The sequence below is a fragment of the Oreochromis niloticus genome, linkage group LG18, assembly GCF_001858045.2.
Source record: "Oreochromis niloticus isolate F11D_XX linkage group LG18, O_niloticus_UMD_NMBU, whole genome shotgun sequence".
Classification (NCBI taxonomy): Eukaryota; Metazoa; Chordata; class Actinopteri; order Cichliformes; family Cichlidae; genus Oreochromis; species Oreochromis niloticus.
This window is the reverse complement of record NC_031982.2, coordinates 6,626,017-6,644,283: the sequence shown is the minus strand read 5'-3', so window position 1 is coordinate 6,644,283 and position 18,267 is coordinate 6,626,017. Positions and strand designations below refer to the sequence as shown.

The 18,267-nt window shown below is 38.5% G+C and overlaps 2 protein-coding genes across 2 annotated transcripts; one reads left to right on the top strand and one right to left on the bottom strand.

The window, feature by feature from the left end:
• Window positions 1-8,988: 8,988 nt before the first annotated feature.
• LOC109195721 (uncharacterized) lies at window positions 8,989-14,103 on the bottom strand. The gene is made up of 3 exons (XM_019348441.2): window positions 13,689-14,103; window positions 11,984-12,085; window positions 8,989-11,370 (listed from the first exon to the last, which is right to left on the bottom strand). Exons 1-3 carry the CDS (start codon window positions 13,884-13,886, stop codon window positions 9,955-9,957), a joined length of 1,716 nt encoding a protein of 571 aa, XP_019203986.1. The 5' UTR covers window positions 13,887-14,103; the 3' UTR covers window positions 8,989-9,954.
• Window positions 13,763-17,330, top strand: LOC109195722 (uncharacterized). Its single transcript, XM_019348442.2, has 7 exons — window positions 13,763-13,777; window positions 14,210-14,356; window positions 14,460-14,568; window positions 14,705-14,943; window positions 15,057-15,204; window positions 15,871-15,980; window positions 16,422-17,330. Exons 3-7 carry the CDS (start codon window positions 14,529-14,531, stop codon window positions 16,731-16,733), a joined length of 849 nt encoding a protein of 282 aa, XP_019203987.1. The 5' UTR covers window positions 13,763-13,777; window positions 14,210-14,356; window positions 14,460-14,528; the 3' UTR covers window positions 16,734-17,330.
• The last annotated feature ends 937 nt before the right edge of the window (window positions 17,331-18,267 follow it).

The window sequence follows — 18,267 nt, the reverse complement described above, 5'->3', positions numbered from 1 at the left end:
AAACACATTAATATCAAAGCTGAATGTTTTCGTAAGTAGTTTTTAGTTTGTGTTTAGTTTTAGCTATTTTAGGGGGATATCTGTGTGTGCAGGTGACTATTACTGTGCATAATTATTAGGCAACTTAACAAAAAAAAAATATATACCCATTTCAATTATTTATTTTTACCAGTGAAACCAATATAACATCTCCACATTCACAAATATACATTTCTGACATTCAAAAACAAAACAAAAACAAATCAGCGACCAATATAGCCACCTTTCTTTGCAAGGACACTCAAAAGCCTGCCATCCATGGATTCTGTCAGTGTTTTGATCTGTTCACCATCAACATTGCGTGCAGCAGCAACCACAGCCTCCCAGACACTGTTCAGAGAGGTGTACTGTTTTCCCTCCTTGTAAATCTCACATTTGATGATGGACCACAGGTTCTCAATGGGGTTCAGATCAGGTGAACAAGGAGGCCATGTCATTAGTTTTTCTTCTTTTAAACCCTTTCTTGCCAGCCACGCTGTGGAGTACTTGGACGCGTGTGATGGAGCATTGTCCTGCATGAAAATCATGTTTTTCTTGAAGGATGCAGACTTCTTCCTGTACCACTGCTTGAAGAAGGTGTCTTCCAGAAACTGGCAGTAGGACTGGGAGTTGAGCTTGACTCCATCCTCAACCCGAAAAGGCCCCACAAGCTCATCTTTGATGATACCAGCCCAAACCAGTACTCCACCTCCACCTTGCTGGCGTCTGAGTGGGACTGGAGCTCTCTGCCCTTTACCAATCCAGCCACGGGCCCATCCATCTGGCCCATCAAGACTCACTCTCATTTCATCAGTCCATAAAACCTTAGAAAAATCAGTCTTGAGATATTTCTTGGCCCAGTCTTGACCTTTCAGCTTGTGTGTCTTGTTCAGTGGTGGTCGTCTTTCAGCCTTTCTTACCTTGGCCGTGTCTCTGAGTATTGCACACCTTGTGCTTTTGGGCACTCCAGTGATGTTGCAGCTCTGAAATATGGCCAAACTGGTGGCAAGTGGCATCTTGGCAGCTGCACGCTTGACTTTTCTCAGTTCATGGGCAGTTATTTTGCGCCTTGGTTTTTCCACACGCTTCTTGCGACCCTGTTGACTATTTTGAATGAAACGCTTGATTGTTCGATGATCACGCTTCAGAAGCTTTGCAATTTTAAGACTGCTGCATGCCTCTGCAAGATATCTCACTATTTTTGACTTTTCTGAGCCTGTCAAGTCCTTCTTTTGACCCATTTTGCCAAAGGAAAGGAAGTTGCCTAATAATTATGCACACCTGATATAGGGTGTTGATGTCATTAGACCATACCCCTTCTCATTACAGAGATGCACATCACCTAATATGCTTAATTGGTAGTAGGCTTTCGAGCCTATACAGCTTGGAGTAAGACAACATGCATGAAGGGGATGATGTGGACAAAATACTCATTTGCCTAATAATTCTGCACTCCCTGTATAAAATATTTAGCTTTTATTAAATAGTTATCTGAATCTTACAACCAAAGTTTGTATAATAATACACAAGATTGGCTGTAGACCATTGTTCATCATTCAGAACACTGTGTAAAAATAACAAAAAACAAAAAGTGAATGCAAAAGTGCATAAATATTTATTTTACGTGTTTGATATGTGTGGCGGGGCGTGGTCTGCAGTGCCGCTGCAGGGGAGGTGGACCCACCTGAGGGGCATCTGCAATCACACCTCTCGGGCGTAGTCTGTGCTCTCTCGGCTGTTTTTTGGGTGTGTGTCGGGCTGTGAGTTGAAAAGCTACAGCTGGCTGGGAGGGTACACCAACCATGTGTGAAAAGTGGTCCATAACGTACTGGTTCAAAGTGTGTTCGTGCAAACATTGTCGGGGTCTGCCGTGGTACAGAGGGACTTCTGCTTATGAACCTGTGTGCACAGCGTCTGCAAATCGGGGCTGTACAAAGTGACCTCATCTTTACCCAAAACTGTAAGCTGTCATCTGTGAGACGCGAGCGGTGTTTGTTTTTACCATAATTCATGGTGGAGAATGGCTGCTCTTCTGAGTTTTGCTGTCTGTAGCCGTATGAATGGAAAACTACACAGATTAGCAGCGGCATAGGCACACATAAAATTTCTTCTGAAATTTTCGCTTTCTAGTTGTTTTATATTGTTATTATTGTTTTACATTGTTTCTTTTTAATGACATTTTTATATTGTTAAGCACTTTGTGCAGCATCGTCTGTTTGGAAATGTGCTATATGAATAAATTTGACCTTGACCTTGACCTATGTATTACATTTTTAAAATTACAATACAAATTTAATGCCACAAACCTGAGTTGTCATATACATCTGTGAGCAAAATCCCCAACTGTTAAGATCTCATTGACATTTGTTAATGCTGTGATTAAATATTTTGACTAGAAACAAGACAAATATACTTGGTAAGATTTTGAGTTTTTCCAGTGTACCACCCTGACTGAGATCCTGCACTGCAAAAACAGTTATACTTGAAACAAGCCAAATATTCTTAAATCTGACGATAGTTTCTTGTTTTGAGAAAAAAATCTGCCAATGGGGTGAGCAAAAGTTGCTTGAATAGAATTGTTAAAACTAGCAAATGAATCAATGCCGTTTAACTAGACAAAACTGTCTAAAATTTATGCTTAATTGAAGAAAATTTGACTTATTACAAGGAAAGAGTCTGATTTGTTTCTTTCTTGATTGAGCTAAATATAAGAATTAAATCTCAACTCTGAGATCAATAATTAGAAAAAATTGCTGAGAACAAGACACCATCTGTTCAAAAAGCTACAAAAAATGTGGGACTTTATCTTAAAGCAAGACACCAGAAGCACTCTTAGTTTTTGCACTTTTATTGGCACAGCAACGGGTCAGTAAGTCAACTTTAACAGTACTGAGGTCTAATTCCAGGAGAATCATGTCTAACATTACCTACATTTGAGCAGGGTACTGTGTAACATGGCAACTGTAAGAAGTGCATATTCCAGATACTCTTAACAGGAATAATTACAGTATAAAATACGCACGGCTGAATGTATCAAAAATACATCTTGCTGCAGCTTGAAGCAATCAGCATTCCAAATCCTAGATTGCATAACTTTTTAGAAGAACCGCTTTAAAGATCACACAAACAAACGTGTCTTACATGAAGATGCAGCGATTGAGCATAACAGAGTGGAAAAGATTACAGCACCTGGTACTGCATAAACAGATTATTTTGATTTTGTGCAAAAATGATGATTACTTCACATTTTAATATTTTTAATGATAACATTAATGGTTTTTAATGTCTGTTATTGCAGAATAAAGATTTCTTATGAAAGTTTGGTTTTGTTTTGGTTTTATCTTTAGCGCCATTCTAAGAAAATGACCAGCTTTTCTTAGAATGTCCTCAATGTTGGACACATACAGGATGTCATGCTGAAATGTAAAGCACTTACAATACAGCCCACTACAAGCAAATTATTCCAGCCTAATTGATGACATTTATGGCATTTGTTTTCTATGCTGACTGATATGCTGCTAAGTGCTTTGCTCCCTGCTTTTAAATCAGATGTCACTCTGAACATAAACACGAGCTACATGTGATGTCTCTGATGTGTATCTGTTTCTACCTGTGCTGATGCTAGCATGACTAAAGCTAGCCAAGCAGCAGTAAATATGTGAAGCAAGGCAGAAGGATATACTCATCAAATGAACAGGATCATAAGAATATAAGACCACGAGCACTGCATGTGTAACAAAAGTATGTTGACATCAAATGGTATGTTATTTGAAATCTATATGAAACAATGACACAACTATTTTTTTTTTCAATTTTTCCAATTTATTTTTTTCACAATTGTCCAAATGAGTCTGTGATTGGCCTTAGTACCGCTGAAATCATATTTATATACAACTAAATATGACTCAGCAAATATGTTTTAAATGGATGATTCCTCACTTGATGATGAATCATCCATTTCCATATTTGCTGAGTCCTAAATTTGATGTCAGTGAGCTTATCAGTGGTTGGTGTTAAAAAAAAAAAAGCCCCCAAATCCCCTATGAGCAAGCACTTGGCGACAGTGGAGAGGAAAAACTCCCTCTTAATAGGAAGAAACCTCTGACAGAACCGGGCTCAGGAAGGGGTGGCCTTCTGTCTCGACCGAGTGGGCTTCAAATGTTCACTGACAATTTAGTTGTATATAAATATGACTTTTAGGACGTGGTGTTGAGACCAATTAGGTGAAATTGGAGACGCTGCCTGTTCTGCTTCTTCTTGTTCTTCTTCTTCTTAATTGGCAGTATCTCCGGCAGGCTCTTAACTTCAGTCTCGAGTTCAGCCACCTTGGTAGTGAGCATTTTCTGTTCGTTCGAAGATTCCTGTACAGAGAATGCAGCTGACTCTTCTTTTTCTATCTTCTGTTGTTCTGTGGTGCCTTTTTCTTCCAGAGGCTTCTGCAGAGACATTGCAGTGGATGGCAGTGAGTCCTCTTTTTCCATCTTCTCCTGTTCTCCAGTGTCTTTTGCTTTCAGAGGCTCACATTTATGCATTTCATTTGCAGCGGTGGAATTTTGTTCTTTTTGCTGCTGTGGGATTTTAAGTGAGGAAGCTTTGGCTTCTTCCAGCTCTCGCTCACGAGTCTCAACCTTCAAATCATGAAGGGATTTGTTGGAGCAGAGCTGGGATTTGAGGTCACTAATTTCTGTGTTGAGTGTCTCCTGCTCCTGCCTATGTTTAATGGCCTGTTCTTTGAGCTGATTTTGAGCTGCTAGGAGCTGTTTCTGGAGCATCTCAATCTGCTCTTGCTGAATTCTACATTGGACCTCAAATTCAGCCTCCTTAGAGGACATCAGTCCTACAGAGTCTGTGTGTGAAGCCTCTGTGGTTGGAGTGGCAGACTCCACACACTGCTCTGTGGTAGGGTGGCTGATTTGTTCCTGCAGGGCAACCATCACCTCATCCAGTTTGACAATAGCTTCACTGTCATTTGTGAGAGCCTCTGTCTCACTGATGTCATTGGGCTTATTACTAGAAGCCTCCTCCAGCTGCTCTATGAGGTCTTTAATCGTTTCCTCATGACTTCTCTTGTTCTCGTGCATTTGTGCATGAAGTTTGTTCACCTGAAACTGGTGATAAGAGGCCCTCTTGTTTGCAGCTACCATATTCCAGTAAAGGTTATTCTGATGGTATTGGGAGGCTTCCAGTTGCTGTCTGAGAGCAGCAATCTCGTGCCAGGGATTAAACTGGACACTGCCCTGATGGGGTCTAAATGTGGGATTGGGTTGATATTGCCAAGTCCCTCCATTAGGCCCAGGGTTTGGTCTGCGGGGCTTATTCACATTTCCCTCTCTCTCCATATTCTTGTCCTCCTTTGCATTTGAAATGGTGAGGGATTCAGCTTTTTCCCTTTCAGGAGTGGCTTCAGTGTTTTCTTGCATTCCTTCATTTTTCGGGTTTGCTCCATCACCCATGTTGTTTTGAGCTTCAAGAAGAGCCCGGGCATATGCCCGAGTAATTGGTCTTCTTGGTTCTTCAGCCACTCTTTTCTGTTTTTCCTTTTTTTGTTTCTTTGGTTTCACAACCATTTCCTTTGTGGTTGTGCCACAGGAGACTTTTCAGGATTTGGTTGTGCGGCTTTTTCAAGCTCAGGTTTTGGCCTTTGCAAGATTGTTATTTTGGTGTGATGACCATTTCCGTTTGTGCTTCTGCCATTGTAAATGTGTCAGCGTTTGCGTCTGCGTTTCTCTGCGTCTGCCTTGTCTTTGTTTTAACAACCAGGTTGTTTTGTGTTTCTGCCATCCGAGATCCACTAAAGTTGGTTGAATGTCTCTCCTATTTAAGGGATTTGCCCGTAGAATGTGCACTGTGACATCACGGGCTGTCCCTTTGAAGTGCTGTTCCTTTGAAGTGCCATGATTGGAACAATTCAAAATAAAATGCCCACAAACCTACTGTAAAGGAAAGGCTTTTATTTTGTAGCACATACTGAATTAACACTATAAAAACTACTCTACAGGAATTGCAGTAAAAAATAAAACAAAAGCAAAATATGTTTTTTTTTAAAATGGTTGTTAAAAAAACCTAACCAAACTAGAAGATGACTGTTTAGTGGAAAGTATTTGACATTCTAGAGATTCTCATGCATAATAACTTCTTTCATGATGTAAACTAGGACAGGTAGAAAACTTTCATATTTAGTGAAAGATATTTATTGACACTATCCAATGAGAGTTACTGAATGTCTGTAGGCAGTGGGATCTTGGTGGTTGCCGAGGCGACGGAATGTCATCTATGTTTTGTTTTAAATTCAGTTTCATGGCTGAATCTAAGAAACAACAGGCTGTAGAGCAGGGGGGATTTTAGCCCATTTTTTTCAGCACCCCCAAAATGAATCAAAGCACCCCCAAAGATTTCTTACTTTTTTGACAATATTTGTTGTTTGTGTGGCACACTACTAAAAATATAAAAAGCATCCAGTACTTAATTGAGATGGAACATTTTAACAACAAAAGTATAGATAACCCCCCCTCCCAAAATGGTTTGTTCCAGCTCAGGTACTCTGGCTCTAGCGCCGTTGCGTTGCTGTCAGAGCGATAGTGGCTGAGACGCAGCGGAGCGGATGTGTTAGTGCCTGGCTTAAAACAGGACATGTTAGCTGCATTTAACCTTCAGTTACTCTTTATATAGTTAGGTAGGAGTCAGACCATGTTTCTTTTTAGCTGAAAAACATTACACCCAGGTAACCTGCAGTGTTGAAAACGTGTTTCCCGACGATGTTTGCTACCCTACAATCCGTCCTGCTCTGTAGTAAAATCAGCGATATTTGACCGTCCCGTTGCTCCCATTGAAATGTATATAGCCTATTTAAAATCTAAAATTTAAAATTGTCCGTAGCCTGCTGTTGTTACCACTGTCCTGTTTGAAATGTAATGAGAGAAACTGGTTATTTTATCATATGTGCATATTGAACCCAAGGTACTAACTAGCTAACTGACTGGATACCCATTAACCTTATAACTCCTGTTGTGTGTGTGTGTGTGTGTGTGTGTGTGTGTGTGTGTGTGTGTGTGCAGAGAGACAGCCAGGTTCATATTGGATATGAGGAAGTTTTTTCAAAAACAGGAGCCACATTCAGGTAAAAGTGTAAGATCAAATGATCCATCAATAAAGGATAATGTTGGATCAGTGTTTCAATATTTATATCCTTTATTAGATGTACATGTGGTTTGGTTATTTGCCTTTTGGTTAAAAGTACACTGAGAGAGGACTTTTTTATTAGTAATCTTAATAGTATGTTTTTATAAAAATGTAATTGAATACAATCTATTTGTGTATGATTGTCAGTCCAAAGAGGGAGAGAGGAAAGAGGAGAACATGAGGAGAAAGTACAAGGTCAGGAAGAATCAGGTAAGAAAACTGACAGGGAGTACTAACAGGCAAAACAGAAACTGTGCTATTTCTTAAATGTGTAAAATCTGTGACATAATGTATTGTTTGGAGTTTAGTCTGTTACTGTTACTATTTTTACCATTTCGTCTTGGAGCAACTGTAATCCACATAATTTCCTTGGGGATTAATAAAGTATTCTGATTCTGATTGTTTCAGGATACATGACCTGCCATTATCCAATGACACATCTGCTTACCTGTAACTTTTGCTCATTTCTCGTCCTCTTCTTTTCTCTTTTTTCTAAACTGAGCACCTGATGGCTTTGAACTTTTCTTGTCCATCTTTCATTGGTTTTAATTTTGCACACCAGTATGAACACCCATCCCCCAACCCGAGGATCACCACAGCATCACCTAATAGACCTACACCTTAGTTCACAGATTCACTTTGTCTAGGGTTTATTTCTGCAATTTAACACAGCCCAGGATTCAAATCATGAATACATAATGGGCTTGGATTGATAACATTATAAATGACATGTGCTCTGTTTGGAAGCAGCCGGCTCTCCTCCCCTTTCGACGCGTTGTATGAGACTTTAAATCATCAAACTGTAAATTATAAATTTTAAATTGTTATTGATCCCTTTACCCCTAGTCCTAAAGTGTATATTTATTTTCTTACTCTTCTTATATTTATTGTTTGTTTACTTGCACTGCTGTAACTGGAGCCTCGTTGTCTCGTCTCTCTATATACTGGACTGTATGTAGCGGAGATGACAATAAAGTTTACTTTGACTTCAGCACAGCAGCGAGCAGGCGCACCGAGGGCTCTCGCGCTCACTTTTTTGCGTAGAATTTCGAAAAAACATCAGTACAAATATTAAGTCTGTACCATAATGTCTGGTGTTTGTTGTTTTTTTTTTTTATTTTGTTTTATTTTGTGGGTTGGTTATTAGATGCTGCTCCAGCCACGCAGAGAATCCCCTGCCGGCCCGCCCTCTCCTCCCTGTGCCGCAAGCAGCAGGCGCACCTCGCAAATGGAGGGCACCCTTACTCCTAGCAAATGGCCATGCGAACACCAATCGATGCCTATGCAATCCCCAAAATGCGCTGGCATGATGTCGGGGCAGCATGGGTATGAGCAACTTTTTTGGAGATGCCCGTGATGCTGCCCCCACCACGATGCTGCCCTGGGCAACTGCCCATATCAAAAACCGCTACTGGTCTTAGTTATTGTTTTAATTCTTTTATTGTCCTGTCATTGTTTTATATTGTTATTATTGTTTTACATTGTTTCTTTTTAATGACATTTTTATATTGTTAAGCACTTTGTGCAGCATCGTCTGTTTGGAAATGTGCTATATGAATAAATTTGACCTTGACCTTGACCTATGTATTACATTTTTAAAATTACAATACAAATTTAATGCCACAAACCTGAGTTGTCATATACATCTGTGAGCAAAATCCCCAACTGTTAAGATCTCATTGACATTTGTTAATGCTGTGATTAAATATTTTGACTAGAAACAAGACAAATATACTTGGTAAGATTTTGAGTTTTTCCAGTGTACCACCCTGCACTGCAAAAACGCAAAATCTTACCAAGTATATTTGTCTTATTTCAAGTCAAAATATCTAATCACACTTAAAATAAGCCATAATCAGCTAAAGAGTAACGTTTCAGTGAGATATGGGAACTTGTTTTTAGACAGTGCGTCTTGGATATCTTGTTAAGTGAAAAACTCTTGAAAACATATTGTTTTGAGTCATATATCACACGAAACAAGCTTTTTTGGCATTTCATAAACGTTTTAAGCTGCTGTGTTATTTGTAAAAGATGTATCATCTTGTTTCAAGAAATAGACGTAACTTGAATCAGGACATCCAATCTACTTTATTGAGAACTGCAGATTAACAACATGCCCAACATTGCATTATTATGAGTCTTAGTATCTTAAGCACAGTGTATTTATTTTTCTTACATACCAGTCAAACCATATCAATGTGACATTGAAAGAGGCAAAACACTGAAATTGTTTCCCTCTCAGTTGTGTTGCACTGAACAGATTGTGCCAAAAGTAAAATAAAAAGTCAATAGAACAATAAATTTTTTGCCAGTGTTTAAAAACATTATTTCAGCCCACATATTCACAAAAGACTCAAGAATGATGTTTGATGATGTCAGTGAGATCATACTTCACTGGAATGTACTTGCTGTTATTAAAGTTTACATAGTGGTATGCTGTATAATCAACAAGATTTCCTGCATCCACAAAAATATTTGCCTGAGCTAGACAGGGAACTTCTACCTCATAAGCTAAATATTGATCATTCCACCCAACTGTAGAGAGAGGCTGGCATTCAAAACAATGCACAGATGCATTTACAATATAGATGTTTTTAACAAGTGCAAACTCTGGAGCATCATTTATGACATCAGAAATAACCAAAGATTTTTCACATGAATGTTTATTTCCATGTAGCATAATCCACTGTACAGAAACTACATGTTCAACTTGCTCAATGAAGTCTTTAATCTTGCCTTCTACATAATGAACATTTTTCACCTCAGAGGCTGGACCCATGTCGACTTCACTTGAAAAAAAAAGGGATGTTTCTCATGCACGTTCTGACTACATTCATAAAGCTGGTTGTGCTTCACAAGAGATTTACAAATATTCTTAAAACTACTTTTCAGAGCCCACTGCTTGAAGAAACAATGTTTTGACTCAAAGCGCATACACATATGCCTCACTGTAGGACCAAGAGCCTTAATCTGAGAAGGAAGATGCAGTAAATAATGCTGTTTAGGTATAATATTTTCATCTGGAAACAGTTGTTTGAAATGTTTTAAATGCAGCTCTATTAAAAGCTTCAGTCTGGAGAGAGTTGAGACAGCAATAATAGGTGAAAACAGAATTTTTATGATCTCTAACATGTTACGTAGCATTTGTGTGTAATGATTTTCTCCAATTTTGTCCATAAGAAATGGAAGGATCTTTAAGAAAACCAGCATCTGCCCAGCTGACTGTTTCAATTTATTGTCATTTAATGACAGCGTACTGACAGATATGGGGCAAGGCTTATCCCTCACATCAACAGGAGAATAAGAGAAACACAGAATTGCACTATTGAATGAATCTAAGTTCATTTGCCCTGAAAGCACAAGATTCTTTAAAACACATTTGATTTCATATGGGGCAACGCCTTCAAGAATAACATGCATGATGTCTTGTGGGGTTTGATTGATTATATCAACGTGAGGAGATTCTGTTAACTTGCTTTTCCTCTTTATACCATACGTTATTTTTAGATTGTCTTTCAGAAAGTCAGTACTTGCTTTCTCAATGTCATTACATTGCCTGTTATGACTGGCCATGGTCCTTTTAACAAACAAATCTTCATTACATTTTTCCTGCATGTCTTCGAAGTGGCAGTCGCAGTGCCTGCATTTACTGTAGGCAAAACCCACTCCTTCCTTAAATCCAGCCACTTCATGCTGAGCTAGAGTGTCTCCACACACAGATATGAGTGCCCCATGAATTGTCCTCTCACCACTTGCAGTGACAACTTGGCCATCCTTGCATGGCTTTGGCCTCTCATCAATCATTGCAAGCATTCTTGGATGTGATAGCAGCTGCTCCAAACTTTTCACCAACGGTATGTAATGAAAACAATGGTCCTTAATGGCAAGAACTCTGGAGTCTCCACGCTTCGAATAACAGACTGTTAGTTTTGTGACAATAATCTCTGGTTCAACTGGTTTTAACAGTTCTTTGATGGTCTTGTCCTGCAAATGGGTGGAAGCAATTTGAGTGAAAGGGTCAACAAACTGGTCAAATACCCCCATTGTGTCACTCTTTAGTTGATCCAGGTCCCCAAAATGTCTCTCAATCGTGTCACTCATTTCTTGTTTTAGGTGCTCCAATAATACGGCCTGATATTGCTGGATTCCACTCACGATGTGGTTAACAGCTCTCTGTGGAAGAGGAAAAAACAAAGGAAAATCCTTAATTACAAAATTCATATGAAAACACAGTCAACGTGCAAACTCACAGAGACACAATTTTTGAAAATGGAACCCTTCAGTTACATAAAGTTAGTGAGATGCAATGAGCAAAATAAGTTACCTCCACCACCCAATTTTTTTGTTGTAAAGAATAATAATGCCTTATGCAACGTTAAGACCTTGTTTTCACTTAATTATAATGCATTTTGAGGAATCGGATCATAGGTGGAAATGCAAATTGAAAATTTGTGTTGTGTGTATTATGTTGTTTCTATTCTTAGCTCATGCTAAGGAAATATAGTGATAGGCAGATTTTGGATGCAACATACATGTCTATTTTCATATATAGTGGGGGAGTGAGATCTGAGTGGTCACCCATGAAGTACATGGAGACACATTCTAATGTCAGGTGTTTTACTCACATACCTAAAGCTGTCCATTTATGATCAGATCATTCAGGATGCCAGGTCTGAACAGTGCCCAAGTTATAGCTTGAGCACTGTTAAGCATAAGTTAAGCAAATTGCTTTTAGGTTCTCTAACAATGAAATACAATTCAATGGAAAATTAATGGCATAAATTACCTGTGTCAGTCGATGAGTTTCCTTGGCTTGAAGAAGAAATGCAGTTGCATGTTTATAAAAGTCAAGATTCAGGTGACCCTCTCCATCTTCTTGAAATCCACTCTGAAACAGAATAACAAAAACATATCTATTAAAACAGAAATAAATAATTGCATTGATAGGTAGCAATCACCAAACAATATTGCATTCATTAGTTAGCTAGATTCATGCCCATAAGGTACAAGGTAGATGTATTTTTACTGACTGATGTCTTTAATTTGAACTTTTAAAATGACAACTAAAATGACAAACAAAGCAGTACTTGATAATAGATTAATAAGACTAGCAAAGCACATGGAGAGTTCAGTACAGTATAGCTTAAATTCCTCGATCATGCCTGATCACAACCAAAATTGAATTACTTGTTCATTGGCCCATTTGTGACATTTCCTTTAAATTTAAAATCTGTCCATAACTTTGAGTTATTTTGCTAACAGTCAGACAAATGCCACCAAAAACATAACCTCCAGAGTTACTAAGAAGAAAAGGTAAAGAAAAGAAAAACAAAAGACAGTTTTAGAAATAAAAGTAACAGTTAATGTTGTTAGTAGTCTTGCTGTTACTTCGGAAATGTAAATAGTTATTTATAACTGATTACTCATTTAAAAATATACAAAATAACTTACTGATTGGTTTGTATGAAAGTAATTACTTATGTCAGTTATTTACTGTCGGACAAGTTGCTGACAATTTGAAATATGTTATATTTAGTAGTTTCACCTTTAAAAAAAATAAGCAATACTGACAATAAAAGTAATAAATGGTAAATGAAATGGCCTGTATTTATATAGCGCTTTACTAGTCCCTAAGGACCCCAAAGCGCTTTACATATCCAGTCATTCACCCATTCACGCACACATTCACACACTGGTGATGGCAAGCTACGTTGTAGCCACAGCCACCCTGGGGCGCACTGACAGAGGCGAGGCTGCCGGACACTGGCGCCACCGGGCCCTCTGACCACCACCAGTAGGCAACGGGTGAAGTGTCTTGCCCAAGGACACAACGACCGAGACTGTCCAAGCTGGGGCTCGAACCGGCAACCTTCCGATTACAAGGCGAACTCCCAACTCTTGAGCCACGATCGCCCCAAATATTGACTAATATTGACTTTAATGCTTTTATTAATGTGAAGATGAGTATTTTTTTGTGCGTTTAAATTTTTTTGGACAGTAACTCTGAACAAATCATTTCATTTTGGTTTGCTTTGCCTAATAGTCATTCTCTAAGTGGACCTTGAACACATTATATGTAAACATGATAGCAACCTATGTAAACCTATTTACATAGGTTCAGTTAGCTGACTGGCTTTTACCAGCTGATTTCAACACATATTTCAACAATATATCAACTTTTCTTTAAAACTAATAGGACTTTCTGCAAAGTTTGGATGCATTCACCGGAGCGAACGGATGACTGAAAAAAACACTGTCTGACAAGACTGCAGCTTTGCGTTTCTGTCGCAGCTCTCATTTACGTTTCAGGTGAGTTACTTAATTTAGCGAAGCAACTAGTTCGACACTCATCACTGTTAAAATAAAAGTACAACATGAATCTGTCAAAAACAACACATTTAATGGACGTACTTGGATCAGCCAAAGTAAATGCTAACATTATGTTACAGCTTCTGCAGCTCGTTTCTCCGGCTTTTGTTAAAATAACTTACCGTTAGTGTGGGGATGCTTGAGCCCTCGTCAGTTACTGAAGAACTGGCGTTAGTTTGGTTGATTGGGTCCGTCCTTTCACCTGCTCCAGGTAAACCGTGGCGGGCTGATCCTTCCTCCTCATCCGCTTCCACTCCGAGAAGGTGACGCGCGTGTGTAGTAGAAGGAGTTATACACTCTGTACTCACTCGGACAGCCATCAATTCCACACACCACGCGAAAGTCAGGGCTGCGGCTGTGCGTGGTATTAATGTGACTCAAACGTTGTCTCAGACTCAATGCTACAAACACGTAGCATATAAAGCAACGCCAAATCATGTTGGAAGCTAGTATGTTTCATTCGGTAGCGCGGGCTGCATTTGTGCCGTAAAATAACTCGTTACCATGGTTACACGCGCCTGCTAAATTGTCGTAAATGTGGGGGATAAACTAAATTATTTTTTTTAACCTATAATAATTAACGTTATTTTGCAATGCACAGAGACAGTTGTTTGGTTTAAAAACCAATGAATCATCCTTTTAGGATTTTTGGGCCAAAGAAATGTCAGGCAAATTGAAGACGAACTTCGTTTCTGGCTGTCGTGAATGATCTGGTGGACATCTTAAGTTCATGCAGACGCGTGCCTGCCACTACTGTCCGAGAGTTCTTTGCATCCGTGTTTCATTGGAAGTAAGTTAAAATGTATTATACAGTGCTCATTTTCTGTGTACATATTACACTCCTTTCGAAAGTTCTAAATGTTTTGGTGTGTTTATATTGTGTAACGTTGCAGCCGAACAGTGACTGGACGAAGCAAGCTAACGACAAAAAAGCTAACTAGTGTGCTAAGTAGGCTAACAGCATGGAAGGACTGGATGAGGTCACAGTGTCGGTTTTAAAGGGTAATGTATGCAAATTTTATTTTTAAACAGATTAAAAGGACTTATGTTTTATATTTCTGACATTTGTCATTTTAATGACATAAGATTTTTTTTTTTAAAGTGAGAGACATTATTTATGTAATTTTGTGTCTTGCAGCAAACAAGCCTGCAGATATCGACAGTCCAGACACCCACTGTCCAGCAACCTTGGCCAAACACTACAATACCCTACAAACTTTGTTTAATATAAAAAACCCAAACCACCAGGATGTCTCTCAGCTCCTGGATTTGGAATTTTCAGCCAGAAGAGCATTCATTGATTCAAATACTATTCGCGAGGAGGACAGACACAAAAAGGTTCTAGAAGCATATCCTTGCTTCAAGGACATTGGACATGTAAGTCATTGTTGAATCCACGTGATTCAAACCAAACAATGTTTATCATACCAACTTCTTGCTCCTCAGTGATGCATTGACATGTTTGTATTGGTATGCTGAATATTTTATAGGTGATGGAGGAGCTTCATCGCATTTTGGATAAAGATAATGGCAACTTCGTCAATGAACTGAAGGGAAGATGGCAAGATTTCTGCCAGAAGGTGCAGTTTTTTGGTGTATGGAAAAAGACGCTGAAGCCCCCAATAGGAATGGATAAAGGTAAGCAATGATGTTTTGGTGTTATTAGTCATCAGAGTATAGTTTGGATCTTTAAGCATGTTAAAGCAGCGGTCCATAAAGTGATGCCACTGAGGACAGGAGGAGGAGAATTTTGAAATTTTAAAGGCCTAATCCCCCACTCCCCCTCTCCTTCTTGAAGGAGCTGAAAGCCGCACCTTTACTAGTTATGCGCAGGGAAAACAGACTCACCGCTACAAAAGGCTAAAAATAAAAACCAACAGGCCAGTTTAGGGAAAGATTGTTGTGTAGGCTCACTAATCAGTGAGCCTACACAACATAAAATGTAAGATAAATCCCTTTTTGTTCCCCCTCCCTCCCCTCCTCAGCATTAAGTTTTACAGACTAACATTAATGCAATGTAGATCAATGTAGGCATAGTTAGCATTTAAGCATAAGTCATATTAGCCTACTATAAACACAGTATACAACAATTATCTACACAATTTAGCAATTTATTAGGTTACTGTGACAAGCTTAAACTGTGGATTGCAGCTTTAACTTTCATGTGCTAGTGTCTTGTTGTTCACCTTTTCAATCCATGACGGTTATCACTGGCCAAATATTTGTTGTTGTTGTTTTGTTTGTTTTTTTATCTTGAGGATTTTGTTTAAGTGTGGTAATGAGATGATTCTTTTTTCTGTACAGCTGAACAGGCTCTTGAGATCCTGCGTGTGCTGCCATCACTGTTCCCATCCACCTCTGCTCCTCCAAAGAGGGCACGGGATGCGAGTGAGGCTCTGGTGCATGTCCTTGAGGTGAGTTGTGTAAAATGTAGCAGTTGTTTTTTGTTTTTGTTCTTTTTGGGACAACAGTATTAAAAAAATGCTTCTTCTGATGAGTGCCAAAGTATTTTATATTCACATACTATATGTTCTAAGCCTTCAAAGGCACCTAAAACACATTTTTGGAATGAGGTTTCTCACAGGTTTGATCTCTGTGACCAGTAAATACAAACATGTATGCATTACGTGGTAGCACATTTTTATCACCTCAATGATACCTAATTTAATGTAGCCTTGGTTTTCTGTTTTTCAGGAAGGCTAGACATATGTGAACAGTAATTCCATCGAGAATAATTAAAAAGTAGCAATTTCAGATGTGTTTTCTCAGAACCTCAACTTTTGTTGTAATTTAGCTTTAGTTATGTGTTTGAAACAAAAGTGCATAATCCTTACAAAAGTTTGTCTGTGTTAAAGGACCAAGAAGACCCTAATACCTATTTGATGAAACGTCCTCTCTCCTGCCCAGTCCTGATCGCGAGTCCGTCCAACTGCATCCTAGCGGTAGGAGATGTGCCAATAACTACGTTTCCAAAAGACGAGGTTACGGAGGGTGCTTTATACCTTATGGCCTACTATTATACCCTACACCTTACATACCCAAAGTGTGTAGCCACTCTGCTTTCCGTCATACAGACGGAGGTTCTCTTGGACAAAATCAATGAGCGAGATCTCACATCATCTTACAAGAAGAGCATGGCTGACTGGAATGCTTTTATTGGCCAGTAGAGCCAGTGTGGTTAAGATGTGGACTATAGGAAAGCACTTCTTCTCTCCTTCCAAGGCTACTACAGTCCATGTTGGTTGCGATTGATTTTTGTTTGGAAATTGGCCAGGTTAGCCCAGTTTTATAATTAAGGATGCACGATAATATCGGCGAACATGCCGACATTTTATGTTTGGTTTGTGCAGTGCAGAGACTGCCTAGCTTTTAGTTGATTTTAAAGGTGTTTTTTTTTTTTTTTTAATGTTGAGTTTAGGCTACAGTGTATTCAGCGGATAGGCTCCGTGCATCCTTAATGATAATTTTACAATGGTATTGTTTGAAGAATGTTGTCAAATGTCCATGTTAATATAGCCCAGGACCTTTAATTTAAATGATAAAAACATTTTGTATTAATAACAAATGTTACAGGTTGAGCAGTTTTAGTATGCCTAGCAGTGTGTTTGTCTGTGCTTTGAATTGTGCCTGTGCAATGCACAGATTTTAGCAGTGTATTAAGGGCCAGATTGGGCAGAACAAAAAGTCACTGCAAAATGACTTCTTTAATGCAGTCCTCTCTGTTTATGGGGCTTTACCAATAAAGTTGCTGCTCTGCAAATCTATAGTTTTCATGTTTTTTTTGTCTTATAAGTAGTAGGTAAATGTCTTAAATCTAGAACAGTATTACTGCTGTATAGAAAGGTAAATGCACTAGAAATGGAGAATTATTACAAAAATACTAGTAAAAAATGCTAACTTACATAAATTTTGTCTCAAAATGCCAGTTTCTAATCTTATTTTAAGTAAGGTGTTGTACTTAAATCTAGAACAGTGTCACATTTTAGAACTCAAAATAAGTTATATACACTTAAAACAAAGAGTGTGATGTTGGAAGGTTTAAAAAAAGAAGCTACTTTTGAGGGGGAAATGCTACTTTTGAGTGTCACAAACTTATTATGAGACACACAAACTTCACAACACTAGTAAAATATAGCTAAGAATGAGTTTTTCCGGCTAATTTCAAGATCTTGCAAGGCTTATTAAACTGTCTTATTTCAAGAAATCTTGTCAAGAGAATTTTCACTTGTTCCATTGGCAGATTTTTTTCACTTATTTCAAGCAAAAAATATCTTGTATTAAGTTTTTTTTTTCTTGTTTTTGGAGGGCCATTTTTTCCAGTGTGACTGAGATCCTGCACTGCAAAAACAGTTATACTTGAAACAAGCCAAATATTCTTAAATCTGACAATAGTTTCTTGTTTTGAGAAAAAAATCTGCCAATGGGGTGAGCAAAAGTTGCTTGAATAGAATTGTTAAAACTAGCAAATGAATCAATGCCGTTTAACTAGACAAAACTGTCTAAAATTTATGCTTAATTGAAGAAAATTTGACTTATTACAAGGAAAGAGTCTGATTTGTTTCTTTCTTGATTGAGCTAAATATAAGAATTAAATCTCAACTCTGAGATCAATAATTAGAAAAAATTGCTGAGAACAAGACACCATCTGTTCAAAAAGCTACAAAAAATGTGGGACTTTATCTTAAAGCAAGACACCAGAAG

Bases quoted from the DNA above. Each gene is read 5' to 3' on its own strand.
- LOC109195721 (XM_019348441.2), bottom strand. From the start codon at position 13,886: ATGGCTGTCCGAGTGAGTACAGAGTGTATAACTCCTTCTACTACACAC. The intron at 12,086-13,688 runs GTAAGTTATTTT...ATTCTGTTTCAG, and splicing joins CAAGCATCCCCACACTAACG to AGTGGATTTCAAGAAGATGG. The intron at 11,371-11,983 runs GTAATTTATGCC...CCTCTTCCACAG, and splicing joins AAACTCATCGACTGACACAG to AGAGCTGTTAACCACATCGT.
- LOC109195722 (XM_019348442.2), top strand. From the start codon at position 14,529: ATGGAAGGACTGGATGAGGTCACAGTGTCGGTTTTAAAGG. The intron at 14,569-14,704 runs GTAATGTATGCA...TGTGTCTTGCAG, and splicing joins CACAGTGTCGGTTTTAAAGG to CAAACAAGCCTGCAGATATC. The intron at 15,205-15,870 runs GTAAGCAATGAT...TTTTCTGTACAG, and splicing joins CCCAATAGGAATGGATAAAG to CTGAACAGGCTCTTGAGATC.